The sequence below is a fragment of the Channa argus genome, chromosome 16 (assembly GCF_033026475.1).
Source record: "Channa argus isolate prfri chromosome 16, Channa argus male v1.0, whole genome shotgun sequence".
In the NCBI taxonomy this organism is placed as follows: Eukaryota; Metazoa; Chordata; class Actinopteri; order Anabantiformes; family Channidae; genus Channa; species Channa argus.
Genome location: NC_090212.1, coordinates 1,818,906 through 1,837,026, shown reverse-complemented (window position 1 = coordinate 1,837,026; position 18,121 = coordinate 1,818,906). Strand labels below are relative to the sequence as shown.

The window sequence follows — 18,121 nt, the reverse complement described above, 5'->3', positions numbered from 1 at the left end:
ATAATGCTCTCTGTCGGCTGTTATTGTGACAAAGTGCGGCATGTATCCCTCCCAAATGAAAGTGGGTGTTCTGTTATGTGCGCGACAAAGACATTTGGACGAACCTGCCATCCTCTTCTTTTTTCTTGTAAATGAGCATGGCAAATCTATTTATGTCCTCCTACAGTACAGTGGTGAAATAAGGAGAGGCTTTTTTGGCTTATTGGGAGACAGCCTGAGCAGGCGAGACGCGGTGAAGGTAAACAGAAAGAAAGAGAGAGAGAGAGATGGGGGGGGGGGAAGACCGAGGAAGAGAGGAGAGAGGCGATCACTCGAGGCGATGCAGGAATAATAATAAAAACAAAAAGTAAGGAGAAGTCCTAGCACAAAGCCGGGTGGTGGTGGATGAGGGATGAGGGATGAGGGAACGGCATTCCCGCTGGATGATCCACCGCTCTGACAACACCTGGCCCAGGAACAAACTACAGGCTTGTCTAGATGCGAGGTATGGAGGGATAAAAAGAACCCTGAGGCCTACATCGACCGCCTTTTCTCCCCACACCACCACTTCTCGGAGCCACGAAGTTGAAACTCAGACATGCAGATGAAGAAGAAGAAGAAGCGGGTTTTGGAATGTGATAGCAGCTAATCCAGCTCAGATGCGGCGCTGCGGGGATAAAGGGGTTGGCAGCTTGAGTTTTTGGTGCCGCTGGTTCAAACCTCTCTCTTTTTTTTTTTTTTTTTTTTAAACCACTGATGTTCCTCTAATCTAAATCTGAGCTAGGTGTGGTTTCATCACAGACGTGCCACCACTCAGCCGCCACAACTTAGACCTTCTAACACACACACACACACACACACACTTCTTTTCCAAGACACCAATTCCACTTTTTTTGTTTTGTTTTTGAGAGTCTCCTCCTCATCCCTGCGGGGACGCGTGAGGATGCAAATCAGACGCTCCTCACTGTACCTGGCTCTGGGTGCTGCAGCAGCCTGCGCGCAGAGACGCAACTTTCTGCCACCGAACCAGTTATCCATCATCAGTCCCGCATCCACGGACTAACACACGCTTTCTTCACACTTTCATAAGCACACACACTGTGCACAACCAGGACACAGGTGTATCACCTACATTTAATGATGTGATAGAAGTCTGTGTGTGTTTGTGCGCGCGTGTGTGACAGCTTTCTCTGATGTTGTGTGTTGATTGCCATTTCATTTTTAAAAAATACAGCACATTTCTTGATAAACATCATTTCAACTAACGTGAAACCACAGTTCAGTTTAAGCCTTTCCAATATAATATACTAAGGTCACCGTAAGGTCACAGCACATCCCACTCAAGGCCTGCACGATTTAACTTCTCTGATTTCCATTTCACTCACCTAATAATGAAAGCCTAATTATTAATGTGAGTGAATAAGATACAATCATGCGTTTTCAGAAAGCTACAAACAGGTTCTTATGAAAATTATCTGAATGAGTGATTATGAGTGAAATGTGTGTGTGATCTGTACGTTTGCGCGCATATCGAGACTACGACGACGCCTTAATCTGACTCCAACTCGTATAAAACACACAGCCAATTCTGACTTGAAGATTTAATGAGACATGTGTGGTCAACTTATAGAAATCTAAATAAAATCCATTAAAATAATCATTTTCATAATCAATATTTGAAGTAACAATGTTTGCGCATTTTATTGTAAAACAGCATCCGTTCAAATCAATGTATGTGTATGAGCGAAGTGCGGAGAATACCGGAGCCTCGTTGTGGCAAAGGTGTCTGCAGGCGCACATGGAACAAAAAAAAAGGTCAAATGTTAATACACGTTCTGTTGCAACGATATTACTCAGGGAAATTTACTCGCGCAAATGAGAGAAGTGTGTAGTAAGTCATTAAGCGGCGCATAATGACTTACTACAAGCCCGCGTGCATTTTAAATGTGAACACAAGCTCGTGCAGTGTCCAGCCAGCGTGGTGTGGACTGGCTGCGGAAACCTCATCAGGTTACACTTAACAACTAATAAATCCTCTAATCAAATAGTGATGGGACAACGGCGGGGACTACGGGATAGACTCTGACCACTGCTGCCGTGCGCGCGCCACACGCCCGAGAGTGTCTGCGAGGGGTGTGAGTGTGGCGTGTGTGTGTGTGTGTGTGTATGTGTGTGTGTGTGTGTCAGTCAGTCTGTGTGAAAGCCACCACTAGTCGCCCCCAGTGCTCTTCAGTCTCCACTCTCCCTTCTCACCGCAGACTGAACGTCACGTCCGCACTTGAACTTGAGTTTTCTCCCATTGTAGAAGCCAGAGAGCCGCACAGAGCCACACAGAGCCGCACACAGCCCGGGGATGCGGGACTCTGCAGCTAGCACAAAGAGAAAAGAGACGGTGGCAGTCTGTCCTCAAACCAGCGCTGGGCTTTGACTTGAAGAGTTAAAGTCTCACCCGCCCGCCTGGCTGGCACTGCCAGTGCAGCAGAAGAAGTGTCCACCACTTGGCGACACACCGAGAAGTAGCGAGAAGAAAATTGGATTCCTATTTTACACTCTTTCCAACCTTAATTGGCGTCCTTTTACCTGCTTTTACCGGACAGGGACGCGCGGTGTCCAGGGTGGCCGGAGAGTGGACACTGGCAGTGAGTGGCCATCAGGAGCTGACCGCCGACCTCCCGCGTCTTGCAGCGTCTGCCCTCAACTCCGGCTCCTTCTCCGCGCTCCTCTGACAGATGGTGTGAAAGCAGCGGAAGGCAGAGCCGGACTGTCCGCCTCTCATCACCAGCGTCGCAAGCAAAGAAGGGAGGCGCACTATTACTTTGGCACCAAACTCAGACCGAGCGCCCGGCCGCCCAGCGCTGCGCCACGGCCGGTCACCGCAGAGCGCAGGAGTCGCTGCCCGCTGGAGGGAGGTCGGTTGCGGAGAGGTCAGTTCGAAGGCCACATCATTTGGGGCCAGTAGTGAGCGGTCAGTTTGGGGCCAGTTTGCGGTCGGTATACAGGAGCAGCAGCAGCGGCGGCGGCAGCGGCGGCAGCAGGAGGAGGAGGTGGAGGAGAGCCGACCCTTCCAGCGCCGCTCTCCGGGCGATGCCAGTGTAAATGCCAGGGCGATGTCCCGACGCAAGCAGGGGAACCCGCAGCACCTGTCCCAGAGAGAAATAACACGTAAGTACACCTCCAAAAATTCACAGCATCGCAGCTCAGGATCACATTCTTTTTTTTCTCTCCCTCTCCACGTCAGTCTAAGGATTTGATGGTCGGTGCGTAAAATGAACATTTTTAGACTTGCAACAAAAGTTTTGCCGAAGTTTGTCCCGAAGGCCATTTTTTTTCTTTTCCGGTTTATAGACAAAATTAGATAAAGTACCTAATTTCCTTATCTGGTTATTACGGTCTATACATTTTTTGTCCTTTCAGCTCATTCTGTGAGTTATATGGACCCATTTTACACATGTTGCACACAGAGTGTGTTTGACTTTTACTGTAAAACGCAGCTCACGGAGAAGTCGGAGACCGTCTCAGTAGTTCACCCAGATATGGCTCCTTTATTTTTACATTCTTACACTTATTAAAAGCACTATTTTCATGAAATTATAACCAACGCTTTGATCGAGTAGAGAATGACACTTTTTTCTACAGATAATAAAACATAATTGTAATTCGTCCAGTTGAAATTACTTTCTAACGCGCTTTCATAAATAGATAACGATTCACATATTATATATCACACATATTACAGCAGCTGTTATTTTCTTATTGGGTGAAAAAACACACATACAAGTCACTTTGATTTCGAGGATTTAATTTGTACAAATTGTCTTCATCTTTCACATCAATACTGAGGCCGATACTTGATTTCAAAGCGTCAGACAACTGTTAAACTCGATTCTCTTTAGAGCTGCGGCAGAAAATAAAAGACCCATGAATTAAATCAAACTGATTTTCTGCCCATCCGCTCTTTAAAGAAGACACGGGGTGCTTCAGGTTGGACACATTTATTTTCTTCTTTCTACAGCTTATTGAATCTTTAATAGACACATTCTAGCTTCTCTGTAGTTAGTTTAATCAGGGAGTCCGGTTCATGGTGTTTTCTGCTGCATGGCTGCACAAACTTCTTCTTATACTCTGGTTATATTATTAATGCTGGATTTTGATTTTTTTTTTTTTTAGCTGCTCACAGTCCCGGTGAAAAATCTTTGCCTCACGGAACATTACAAGTACAATAAGTATCTGTGTGAGGGTTTAACAGCACATGCGATGGATTTATTAATAGTAAATAAAATATACATTATATTTTTTTGCAAAGAAAAACAACCTCGTAAAATCAAATCTAAATTACGCACAGAGTTAACGTTTGTTTCTTAATTAAACTCCATATTTCTCTTTCGTTTTGTACTTGACACATTTGCAGCTCAACTATTAAGCAGTTGACACGATTTTTCTCCCAGACAGCAGCATCAGATCCTCGTGAAGAGCTTTTAACTACTGAAAGCACTAAATATCAGTCAGGGATATTTAGTGACAAAGCCATTCAATAGTTGCAAATATGGAGGATTTTTAAAATGCAGCTATGAAGAGGTGCTAAATATTAGTCCAGCTTGAGGTTGTATGAGGAGACTTGTCTCCTGTGACACCTACCAAATCAGATCACTTACACTACAGTGTATTAGTGAGGCTTCACTGTGTATAATGTAACACCATTATTTAGAGGAACTCAGCAAGGCACTACGCTGAGCATCCGTTTCCAGGGTTTGGGCCATGCTACCTGGCTGTCTATAAGCTTTCTCTTTTACTCTGTGTGGCCTGGCTTAACGGCGACACACTGCCATCCCACACAGTTTAAAACACACACACACACACACACACACACATGCACACAATAAAAGACTGCATGTGACATAGACGTCAAATCGCCCTCTGACAAGTAAAGCTACGATTGCTTAACCAAGTTACAATGTGTGTGTGGCAGCTCGTGCACAGGCCTGCAGTGTGGACTCCTTCAGAAATGGGTCATGTTGTGCACACTGCATGCACTGCTGTGACTTCAGCTTTTGCAGCAAGGAGCCGAGAACACACACAAACGTACTAACAGGTAGAATGTTACTGTAAGACATGTAGGAGCACAAGTGAACAGGCAGATGGAGACTCGTATAGGAGCTTCCTGTTTGCCCATTTTGAGTATGAGAAGTGCAAAATACAGTTTGGTAGTTGTGTCCTCAGATCAGGTTTGACCTGTCTGTCTGTCTGTCATTCTGTCTAATTTATCGCTGTTCAGGCTGCAGCACAGTGCTGTACATTTCATAATGTATGTGTAAGAGATGCTCCCTGATTTACTATGCTTGAGCACACACATGTGCACACACACTTAAATATGTATGTAGGCTTGCATGGACATCAGCATGCGCCTATATGCAAATGCACACACGTGAACCCTCCCCCCCCCCCCCCCTTTTCTAAATTTTAAATAATCCTTTTCAAGCTGTCAAGTCATAAAATCCATCTGACCTGTGTTTTAATGGGAGCATTTATAATTTAGATTGTGCAACATGATGCAGCACACCAAAATAAAATCCCATTCTGCATGGATTCACGAGGAAGTATTGGAGGTTAAATTGCTGATTTTTTTTTAAATTGGAGTTTGGGCTCACTTATGAGTGCTGAAAAAATAGAGTCATCTTCCTCACCAGTAGCCGCCATTTTTATTTATTCATTTTAGTGTGTGCAATCTCAGTCTTGTAGTGTTGCCCCAAAGCCTAACAAGTGTCCTCTATTTCATCTGCTACCCTTTGTTTCCATCTGTTTTAGTGTGATTGCTACAGATTATTTTAAAAAAGTCAATAAGAAACGAAAGTTTTGACCTTCAATCAACTATTCAGTGCACCACATGAATATTGAATAACAATTTGCATGTTTATTGTCTTCTCTCCTGCTGAAAACATGTCTGATACTGCAACAAATCCACCACTGTACGCTTCTCTACTAACTCACACTCATTTCCTGCTATGTTGAACACTGAAATAAAACAAACCGCGCTGACTGGGAAATCTACACCAGAATTTGGTGTCATTTCACCCTTTAGAGATACATTTGGGAAAGATTAATCAGTGAAAATCTATATTTATTTGTTTGTCAGAGTAGATTCCGCGTGTGTGTGTCTGTGTGTGTGTGTGTGTGTGTTTGGCATCGCCGCGCCAGACAGTTTACACCCGAAGGTGCAGACATGCCTTCTGCTTCTCATTCACTGCAAATAACCCCAGCTTTCCTCCGAGAGCCCGATTTAGTGTGAAGAGACGCAAACAGGACGAGAGCTCCCATTGTATCTGCACACACACGGGCACACACACACACACACACACACCGAGGGAGGGATGGGTGGGGGGGTGCGTGTAAATTGCAGTCGCCCACTTGAGATGCATGTTTCCCTTTGGCTTGTCAAATAGCTGTGCACCCTGCTGGGGCTAAGTCTTTGTTAGAAAGAGAGAGAGAGAAGCTAGCAACTCCTTCTTTTCCATGCACTGAAGCTTTTCTGTGGATGAAGTGTTTTTGAAATCCCAGGAATGAAAATGCACTGTCTTATTTTGGAAGTGTCACAGCTGATTGGAATGAGTGTACAGTAACATTCCTAATAGTTAAACTATTCCATTTTTTAACCAGTTTCCTTTTCACAAATAGAGTCTGGACTGGTAAAACTTAAAGGCTCGATTTGTACTAATTAACTAATTGTGTTTTCACTGAAACTGAAGGTAGCAAATCAAAATTCTGCTCCCTGTGAAAAGGTTTATTAGTTTTGTAAATAAGGCGGACGGGCGTTTACACGGCACGTTACGTTATTAGTATTTTTGGAAAAAAATTGTGTTTGAATGTAACATAAAATGAATGTTTCCATAAGAGCGTGTGTGTGTTTGTGTGAGTATGTATGTGTGTGTGTGTGAGTGCGAGTGTGTCCACCATTCCACATTACAAGGGTTACCAGTTCCCAAAGAGCATGCCTAAAAAAACATATTCATGATCACTAAGCTGCACACACACACACACACACACACACACACACACACACACACACACACACACACATCTCTCTCTCTCTCTCTCTCTCTCTCTGTCTCTTGCACTATACACACACAGTCTGCCATAGGCTGAACAGGCAGGATGAACCCCCCCCCCCCCCCCCCCCCCCTTATTCTCTAAGTCTCTCTCTCTCTCTCTCTGTCTCTACATCACTCTCTCTCTCTCTCTCTTCCGGCTAGGGGGAGCTCTCAGGCTGTCAGTGCTGTGCTCGATCTGCCAATGAGGAGGTAGCAGAGTGTGAACATACACTGTGTGGGTGTGTGTGTGTGTGTGTGTGTGTGTGTGTGTGTGTCTGTTAATCAGATGACATCAGCGCCGAAAGACCACATTCCTCTTCCACAACCTCTTAACTGTCAACACCTGCACACTCTGTACTTGACTGTCTGTCTCTCTGTCACACTTTAATTTACAGCGTGTACTGTAAATTCATGACAGTGCCTGACTGACATCTAGAACAGCAGTATAAGTGTGTGTTTAGGTGTGTGTAGTTCATTTATACAACGCACTAGAAACTTTTATTTTTATTTTTTCTTTCCTTTTCCTTACTAATCAAATAATTGTGTCACTTGTGGTTTAGAGATGTAAATTATATTTCCTTTAAAGTTCAGTTGCATTTTGTAAAACAATAAATGTGATTGTAGGTGAAGTGAAACTGATGCTGTTAAATGTGCTTGAGTCATTTTGATGGCTAAGAGGGGACAGGAAATGAGAGCAAAGTAAAGAGAGGATGTGTAAAAAAGACTAACACCGCTCTACAATGTACACATACTGTAAACAAGGGTGCACCACAAATTTCCGAGTGAGGTTTGTTTGTATAGTATTGGCCCCAGTTCTGTACCTCTTCAAAATGAAACTATAAAAATAAAATCACTTCAAATTCTCAACAAATCAATATTTATTAGTTATTAGAGTTTCTTCCTCCTATTTTGAGATTTTCCTCACTGAGTTGGGATGAAAAACCACTTCCTGTTTATAAGATGATGAAAAAGTCTTGACATTAACCGTCTCTCTGTGGTATCATATCAATTCAACCTACACACGTCCAATCACACCATGGTGTAGGATGCACCTTGTGTACAGTATCATCGTCTGTGTGTGTGTGCTCTTATTTTGAAGCATTTGGATGATTTCTGTAGCCAATTAGAAACCAGATTCGGGATCTAAAGATAAAAGTTGCCAACAGAGGAGTTTTCACCTCCGAGTCACAGGTGGTGAGACAGACTTCAGTGGCCTAGTGTGTGTGTGCGTGCGTGCATGTGTATGTGTGTGGGGGTACAGTATGTTGTAACTGTCAGTTTCTTCAGGTTTGGAGCAATGTTGAGATGTGGCTGTAGCTTAGCAAGCAACGAATGACTGTGAAGGGTGAAGCTGCAGGTGTGTGTGTGTGTGTGTGTGCGTGCATGCGTGTGTGTATGTGTATGCTACAAATGTGTGACAGTTCTGGTCTAATATAATGTGTGTGCATGTGTGTGTGAGAGTGGTGTGCAGTCTTACCCACAGATATTTAATCTTGATTTTAAACATAGTGTGTGTGTGTGTGTGTGTGTAGTGGAAAGAGCAAAAAGCAGCTTAGTAAAGTCTAGTTTTTATCATGTTGTTAAATTCATTGAGTCCGATCACACACACACACACACACACACACACACACACACACACAAACAGACACACCCATTATTATTATAATAATTATTATTGGTCTTATGTGCAGAATGTCCAGATATCTGTTAGTAAAAATGCACTAGGTTGTAATTTTAGTATAAACCTGGGTTTAAAATACACACACACAAAAAAAGAGTGAGGTAAACAAATGCTTGAAAAACAGCTTGCCACTAATGTATCATCCCATTAGTGTCGGTGAATATAACATGACGCTTGTGTGGAGAGCGTGAAGGGTCTAGATGGATTAACAGCACATTTACAGTGATAGGCGGTAAACAGAGGAGGCCAAACCCTGGAGACAGTGGCCTGCTTGGAGCAAACTTTTCCCTGACAACAGGAATTGAAAGCAGCACTTTTTTTTTTCAGCCATGACACGAACAAAAGTCTATAATTTACCTGTTGCTTTAAACTGCAGATATTGTATAGATGGTTTGTAAAGAAGGCTATTTTTGAACCATGAATATTTAAATGTTCCAATTTCTTAGATTTTCTTTCTTTTTTTCTTCTTCTTCTTCCCTGGTTCGCTAAAATCCCATTAGTGCACTTGCATGACTCACCTGAGCCTTATTTGGTAAATCAGGCCAAAGTGACACTTCTTCCTTCTCAGCTTCATTGGTGTGCATTAGATATGTGAGAAGGAACCACGATCAAATTTTGTTCTTTCACGGTCTTTGACTATGTCCTGAAAGTGGCTCAGACTAATGTGGACAGGATGGTATTTTCAGCAAAAGAAACATACATGTGTATAGAAATGGATGAATAGTTCTGTGGGGGCAGAAAAGACAGATTATGTTATAGCTAACCAGTCATTACACAGACACACACATGCCGTTGTTAATTTCGCCACGAAAGTCATGTTTGTGGGGCTCAGCGTATCTGTGCCGTGTGTTAGTTCCAGGTCAGCTCCGCTCGCCTTTATTCTTTAGAATGTTTTTGACTGGAGAAACACAATCTACTGTTCATGGCTGTTTATTTCAGTAGCAGAGGACAGATGGCTGAAGCCTGGAGGCCACACACACACACACACAAACACACAAATACATACACATATATACATACATAATGATTACAGTATGTGCATGTGTACACATAAGGTACACATGCACATACAAACATGATACGGCATACGATGCATGCAGTACAAACAACAACACAACTACAGAGTACACACACTGTACACCTGCTCTCTGTCACACACACACACACACACAAACACACGCATGTCTAGCTGTAGCTGCAGTAACAAAAAAATATAAAATGGATTATTTTAAGTACATGCATGTATAAACTGCAGCATAATTAAGCATCATGCCACTTAGTTTGTAGGTTACGCATTTAAAGGTCAAAAGCCAAAAGGCTCATGACTCACCACTGGTTTGAGAAAGAAAAATATATAAAAATTGAGAAAAAACCCTGTTAGTAAAATGCTAATGTGTGTGCAGTACGAAAAAACTACAGGGTTTATTAGTGGTGTATTTAAAAGCAGACCTACGTAAATCAGGTATGCACTGAGGTGGGCTGCTCCATCTGGAGCCTTCATCTGCATTTGATGTCCCAAATCTGTTTGCATTTCTAATGTAGAGGCTGCAACAAATGGCCAACCTGCTGCTAATCCATCAGTTTGTATTAGAAAGAGAGAGAGGTGATGATGATGAAGATGGCTTCTCTCTTTTTTCTCTGTGTACGACTGTGGGTCCCTTAGTTTCCCCATGCAGCTTCTCCTATATCTTGTCACTCCTTCACAGGTAAAGATCTAAACCCAATCCTCTCTCGTAGCCTGTTGATAAAAGCTTTCTGAACACTTTCTGTTCTCTGAACCCTGTTTCCTAGCAATACTTCTTACCTTACCTTAGTTATGGAATAATATCTTTATGACAAAAAAAGCTCCATTGGTTTAAAGAAGGAATAATACCGTCAATAAATGTGTTGTGATCTTGACCTGTTAGCAGTGTCAACATTTGGATGGACCACTGTATCACTATAGACACTTTTGCAGCAACAAGTTACTTGAATTTGCTTAAAGTGATTTTTGCTTTACAAAATTATCTTTCCAGATGTACCTCTGTTGTTTTTTTTTACTTTAGGACGCAAGGGAAGGACAATAACTCTTTGGTTTGGTTGAATTGGTAGCAACCTTTTAACATCTGCAGAACGACATGCAGATATAAAATGAATAAAAGTCTTAGCACAGTTCAAATGAACGGGGTTGTTCAAAGTGTTTTCTAAAGCCAAAGTGTTCAGGCCTGTTTTGACCATCCACAGTCCTGAAAATACTGACACTGCAGAGAAGGGCAGAACATGGTGAATCATGCAAATGGGGATAAGGGTGTAAACGTTCGGACAATGTCTCCTTGAAAGCGTCCGTGGCGTTGCATTCGGTTGTGCATACAAAAATTTCCGGGAGTAGTTGTGTGAGGAAAAAAAAAAGAGCTCGACAAGGAGTTCAAACCCTGCCCTCACTTGAAACGTCCACATCTGATGGCAGGATTGGCGAATGGTTTTCGAAGTCAGACACAGCTACCCTCTGTTAGGAAGTCTTTAGATTAAAGCTTCTGGTGGTCAAGATATTTGGCAGAGTTTATATTCTGTTTGGCGACTGGTTAGGAAAAACCAAGTCCTTTGGCGAGTTAGTAAAGTGTCTCTATCATTGTCATCGGTTTTCCACTTAGATGCTGGTTTGAATTCCTGCAATAGGCAAAATTCACTTCTTCAGCACAAGAAACATACACGTGTGTCAAGTCTAATTGTAAAAACATACTGTTAAATAATCTGACATGTCTTGTCGGTTTATCTTTTTGGACAGCAGAGGTTGAGCATCCAGATGGCGGCCTGGTCTCCGACTCCTTACCCCCCCACGTGCACGGCCTGCCCTCCCACCCGCTTGACCTACCACCCCACCCGCTGGAACCCAGTCTGGCCCATGCCCTGCCACCTGGCCTCCACGCCGATCATGACCTGCTGACATGCGGCCAGTGCCAGATGACCTTCCCACTGGGCGACATCCTTCTCTTCATCGAGCACAAGAAGAAACAGTGCCAAACACCGCTGCTGGCCAATGGCTGCTATGACAAGATGACTGACCGGGGAGGAGGCGGAGGAGGGAGTCCCACTCTGCAGGGTCTTCATCACCAGCGGGTAGAGCTGAGAAAGGTAGTGGAACCAGTGGAGATCGGCGTCCAGGTGACACCAGAGGAGGAAGAGGAGGTGGGAGGAAGAAGGCAGAGAGATGGAAGAAGAGAGAGGACACCCACCAAAGGGATTTGCCCGAAGCAGGAGAACACACCAACAGGTAGGCATGAAGGACACGCTTGAAAATATGAAAATAAGCCTATTTTCCAATAATCATAAAGGCTGGATGAGAAGAAGCATGGAGCTGGAGTCAGTGCATGGTTAGCCTAGCTTAGCATAAAACAGTTGTAGAGTGGTTAACCCTGCTTGGAGAAACCCAATCTGCACCATTTTTTCTGCATTACTCTGAAAATGACTGTAGTGTCTCATCAGATGTAATCAGGCAAGCACATTGTTGCAATCTTAGACATCTTTTATATCTAAGATAAAAGCGTTAAACGTGGTTTTACACCTTTAGGCCACCCAAGTTTCCACAACATCATAGGAGAGTCCGGAGAACTGTATTTCTCACCTCTACTCCCTTAGTGCAGCGACTCCAGCTGAAGTCCAGGTTGCTGGATACTGTCAGTGGGCATGTGTTATCAAACCTGGCAACATTTGTGTAGCAATTAGCCTTAAAGATGATTTACACAGTCACAGGGCCCAAATAAGTACTTCCTGCATCTCTCCTCTATAGTCCACCTAAAACTGTGGAGCTTTCATAGTTAAAGCTGCAGTATGTAAGTATTTTTTTAAATATTGGATCTTATTGTGGAGAGATGCCTTTATTGCCTTTTGTGATCCAGATTAATTGAAAAGAACTGGCAGCAGTACAGATGTATTAGCTTTTAACAGCTTTGAGTGACACAGCATCATTCATGTGCCTTGATATCTCCCCTCTGACGATACTGAAACGATATATTGCGCAGCCCTAAACGAGCCTGTCAAGGTGTGTAGAGGTAGAGGCAGGATAGAACACCATGGATTGACTGAGTTTATGCTAGTTTCATTATTGTTCTATACAAAGACAAAACATATTAATCAGTGTGTAAGGGCCTGTTTAAGACAGCATCAGGTCTCATCTCTAAATCCCCACACTGAAACTGTAGTCCCTAAATTGTTCTATTAGGGGACTAGGACCTAGAAGGAATGGTGTTTGTTTGGGACAGAGATTTTGTCCAAATATTTGAACAGACACGACTGTACCTCGTCAGCCTTTGTGAAAGCATCCTGTCATGACATAAAGAGGAAACAGAGAAAAAAGAAAGCGATGCTCATTTCATTAAAGGGAGACAAAGAGATTGAGGAAAAAGAAGAGAGAGACAGGCACATTACCCACTCAAAGCCCTGTACCCCCTCAAGGACTCGGCTAGTTGAAACAAATTGTGCAAAACGTGACAGAGAGATTCAACCCGACTTTCATGAAGAAATCCAGCATAAACCATCTGCTTATAAAAGGTGAAAAGCTCATTAAAATTCAAATAAGCAACGGAGGAAAAATACTATGAGGGAGAAGGAAGAGGGCGGGTGGGGGGTGATGGCAAAGAAAAGAGGCAAGTTTCTCCCTCAGTTTAGTAAAGAGGCAGTTTTGCTGGAAAGCAGGTGTTGGTTGGGGGTGGGGGGGTGGGGGGGTGGGGGGGTGGGCACCAGCAGTTATCTCTTAGACCAGTCAAGATGCTCAAAAAGACTCCAGAGGGGAAGAGCAGACTCTTCAGTGAGCCTCCACCACTCCACTGTCAGCTGTCCTGCCTTCCCACAGGTCACTGTTAGCACAACTACAAGTCTGGAGCTCAGCCCTCACTAATCCATCAGGTGCTACATTTACCAACAAGTCAACTTAAGCTTAACAAAGAGCTTCTCAAAGATGAATGCAGAATTGTCCAGGCTGACGTGAGATGTGTCGCATATGACATTAGACACCCAGCTGCATAAGTGTTTGGATTGGCTCTGACCCATAACCAGAAGACCAGTGTGGATGTGACGGACAATCTTATAGTTTCAGGGTCACATCAAATTCATCCTGGAAAGGTATCATGGGACTTTTAGACACTCTCATGATCCTTTTTTGTCTCATGGTGGAATATAGAAGCCAACATTTTGCTTAACACATACTTGAACATTTCACGGTGCTCTGCAGAAAAAGCAGAGTTAAATTAGCTACAGAGTCAATTGCCACACATTTAATAAAAACACAATGAAATATAGAGGATGCTACATATGGTAGTTTTGGTTCTATATAGTCATGCATAGAAACCCTTACTGTCTTGTAATTTGTTGTAGTGTTGCAGTAGAAGAGGAGTATTTTGGAGTATTCTGGATATACATTATTTGGGTGACTTCTGCCTAAATCAGCATGTATCCTTGTGTGAAACACCGTATGAGCATTATTAGGAAAACAAAAATGATGAGAAAACATGTACATGAAGTAGCTCCACTAAAAAGGATAACTCACAGGTAACTCTCTGGACTCCGTTTCCCCACTTAGAGCGTTGAAGCAGGGCCCAGTTCCTCGGAGCGTGTCACTCTGTGGTTTAGCCTGCGCTGTAAAACACTGTGTCTGGCCCTGAACTTCATCAATATTTTACCAGGCTGTTACAGCTGTGCCAGGCAGCTCGTTCTACAGTGCTACTGTGGAGCGTGCACAGCCACTTGAACCCCCTGAAAGCACGACCACTTAGCTCTGCAACTTTGCCGCGGCTCTACATTTAGAATGGTGCAAATGGCTGTAATATAGTCTGCAGTGAATGTTTGCAGAGGTGCACTCAGGCATGTGCACTAATTGATTGGTGTTGGTCACGTTATTAGGTCGACGTTATTCATATTTATGTGCACAAGTATATTTTTTCCCACTGCGTTTAAATGTTTGCAATATATCTAACTCTAATTCTCCGGTGAAATCAGCTCCACGAGTGCCACGTTGGAAGGCTTCAGATTGTAATTGCACAATATTTCTTCATAACAGAACGAGCAATAATTTTCACATTAAAAGCAAAAACATATTAGCGGCTCAATTGGACGTGCACTGCAGCAACTGTAAACTATATTGCTGCAATAACATTTTTATGTTTCAAAATTACCCTCGGTATTTCTCAATTTTCACATGAAATATGTCCAACTAGCACCTTATTAACACGAGAGGAGGACAGAAGGGTTTATTAATGGAGCCGGAGTTTAATTTGGAGAGAACACGCTCAGCCCTGCTCATAATCACCGGGGGATTGAAATATGGCAGGTGGAATTTTCTCTTTGTAACTCAGACTGAGCTTTTCCTCCGGTACATTTTTACACCTTTCATTACCTGGTGAAAGAGGGAAAAAAAGAGTCAGAGCCATAGAGGAGGAAACAGGGGACAGAAAGAAAGAGAGAGAGAGAGAGAGAGGAGAAAAGTGATCAGGGAGTTTGAATGTCAGCTCAGAACAGGACTGACGACGACGCTTCGTAATTGGCTCCCAGCAGGTCAAACCACTCCTTTATTCTCCAGCTTTTTCACTTCCATTTGTTCTCCGTGTGAAATGGAACACACACACATGCACGCACTCACGTGTGCATCACGTAATTTTTTTTTTTTTTTACTCCTAAATTAGAAGAGGTGTTCTTGCTCTCCAAGTGTTTTTTCTGTTCTCCCTATCCGTCTGCAGGTAGCACAGCAGAGGCTGTAAAAAAGGACATATTTTTAATTTGTTGCTGGTGGTTTATTAGCATTTTATGTATCGCAGGACAAGCATCAGCTTGTGTTGGTTTGTCCTGTCAATCTCACTCATACATCACATGCTGCAGCTGATCATCAGTCCAATATTTTTCATCCAGCCCTCCCTCTCTCTGCTATGCTACACAGTGACCAGCGCTTAAGTCCAAAAAAAAAAATAAATAAAAATAAAAATCTCTAAAATGTACTTATCCAGCAGAAATTGATGAAATTGTCTGATTGGTTAGAAGAGCAAGTGAATATCTCCGTCAGTCACCGCCTCTTGACAATAAGACCAGAATAAATTGGACCGTATCCTTAAGAGTAAGTGTGTGTGTATATGTTTTAAGGATGGGCATTAAACCGATTTTTGAGGTCAACTAGTTGTGATATCACTATCACCAGTCCTCCATGAGAAATCTACAAGTGAGCGAAGCATTACAATTAAATTCCTTTCAGAAGTCAGAATTTTCTTTTCCTAAAAAACTGTCTCTGAAAAAAACATTCTGTTTTAAGTTTCCAATATTCAGTGAATGAAATAATTGATGAAATACATTTTTTATAGTGTGTAAGAAAATGCAAATAAAATTCAAATTGTTAGATAAATAAAATCCTATTCAATATTCATTGTGTCCTTCGTACAGTTGAAGTAAACCTTGCTCATGTGCTCATACAGTTAGGGAAAACTATAGACTGAGGTTGACCTATTTACTACAAGTACATATTTTTAACCAACAGTAGTTATTTAATATTTATTTATCCTGGACTTGCAGTAATGAATTAATGACTATTTTAACTTTTGTGGACTTCTTTTTCGCATCATGTTTTACTTTTTTCATCATGTTTTACTGTTTAATCTGAGCATTTTATCTTAGTTAAACTGATTTTTTTTATAGGACAGAATTCAGTGACAGTTGTTTGTCCTCTTCCTCTTCTAGCATTTAGTTTCCTTCACACCAACCTCAGTCATCAGAGTTGTGGGTGGGCCACTACTGTATGTGTGTATGCATGCGTCTGCAATGCGCGTTGAGAAGAAACATAATATCTCCCACTAGCCTTTAACTAATATTTTTATCAAGCAGAAATCTAGCTTAATGGTAGTCAACATTAGGACGAAGGTTTTTCTGGGTTGTGTTCATATATGCACCTTGGTCAAAAGAAAGGAAGGAAAGAAACATATCAGTTTTAACTGTGAGGCACATCCACACACACATCCATACAGGGTACACACATCACTGAGGAGTGTTTAACACTGGCTGACACAGTGCTGTGCAGCCCTTAAAGCCTTGTCAACCAGGGTTTAATTCAGACATTTAACTAAGTCTACTTGGAGTGGAGAGCAACACACACACACACACAAACGCACACATGTATAAAGGTGCAGTTAGTTTCGACAAACTCAAACATGATGACACCTTCTTAATCTGTAAGAGCCATTTGACAGGCTGAGTGCATGTGTGTGTGTGCGCGCGTGTGTGTGTGAGAGAGTGTGTATGCCAGCTGTCTAGCTCTGCCTCTGCTTTCACACTCACTTCTTCTGTCGTTTGTGTCCCAGCTGACTTTTTTTTTGTCTTAGTTCCAATTCTTTCTCCGTCTTTCTGCGTCTCATGCTCTCACACACACATGCGCGCACACACACTCACACGGGTGGAGAAGCACTATTTTCTCTCTTACACACATGCGCAAAATAATTAATACCTATTATTTCAAAGAGGATGTACAATATGCAGAGCAAGAGATGCAAACAGTCACACAAACATACACACACACACACACACACACACACACACACAAGAAACAAAAAAAAATTCACATTTTCAGCAGTGCATATTTGAATCTTATGTAAACATTATTCATATGGACATACACACGCACACACACACGTCTTTAATAAATAATGACTGAGCACAGTGGTGTGTCCTTAAAATATTTACCATATGCTTATTTATCTTTCAAATGAAACCGCACAAAGACTTAACAAAGAGCTACGGCACAGTGTGTGTATTAGTGTGTGTGTGTGTATGTGTCTGTGTGTTTGATATAACAGCCTGTACTTTAGAGGCATTACGGCGCCCGCTGCTCTTGTTTTTCTGCGTTGTTTCAATAAAGCTGGGAGGCCTCTCGGATGGAGCGCCGGGCTTTTTGAAGTGGTAATTACTCTGGTTTTGTATCGCTGCTCCCTCTCTCGCTACCTCTGTATCCTGTGTGCTTTTGGCTAGTTTCACTTGTGTGTGTGTGTGTGACTGTGTGTGTGTACATATGGTACAGTCCAGACTCCTTTTTAATAGGCCTGAAAGGATGTAGACCCACGCACACATACATAAACACACACACATGCACACACATCAAGAAATTAAAAAAAAATCTATTTTAGTCTTAAATATGTTTTGGCAAGTTACTTGAAAAATTTAATGAGTTACATGACTTGTTCCTTGACTACTACAACTAACACCTCTGGTAACAAGTGAAGTGGCAAAAGTACACACACTAAATACTCATGTAAAAGTGTAAGTAACTGCCTATAAAAGTACTCCATTACCCAAGGAAGCACACCTTATATTTCTAAACTCAAGTACATGCTCTAAGATGTACTTAGAGTATAAAAGTATCGCATGAGTATTCCAT

The 18,121-nt window shown here is 42.5% G+C and overlaps 1 protein-coding gene across 2 annotated transcripts in view; it reads left to right on the top strand.

The window, feature by feature from the left end:
- Positions 1–655: 655 nt before the first annotated feature.
- The window catches only part of bcl11ba (BCL11 transcription factor B a), a 46,331-nt gene continuing 28,865 nt past the window's right edge, over positions 656–18,121 (top strand). Inside the window, exons 1-2 of one of the 2 annotated variants that reach the window (XM_067479952.1) lie at positions 656–3,141; positions 11,507–11,992. In XM_067479952.1, coding sequence (XP_067336053.1) covers positions 3,087–3,141; positions 11,507–11,992 — 541 coding nt within the window. In that variant the 5' untranslated portion in view covers positions 656–3,086. The remainder of the gene's footprint in view (positions 3,142–11,506; positions 11,993–18,121) is intronic. The other variant, XM_067479953.1, reaches the window with a different exon arrangement.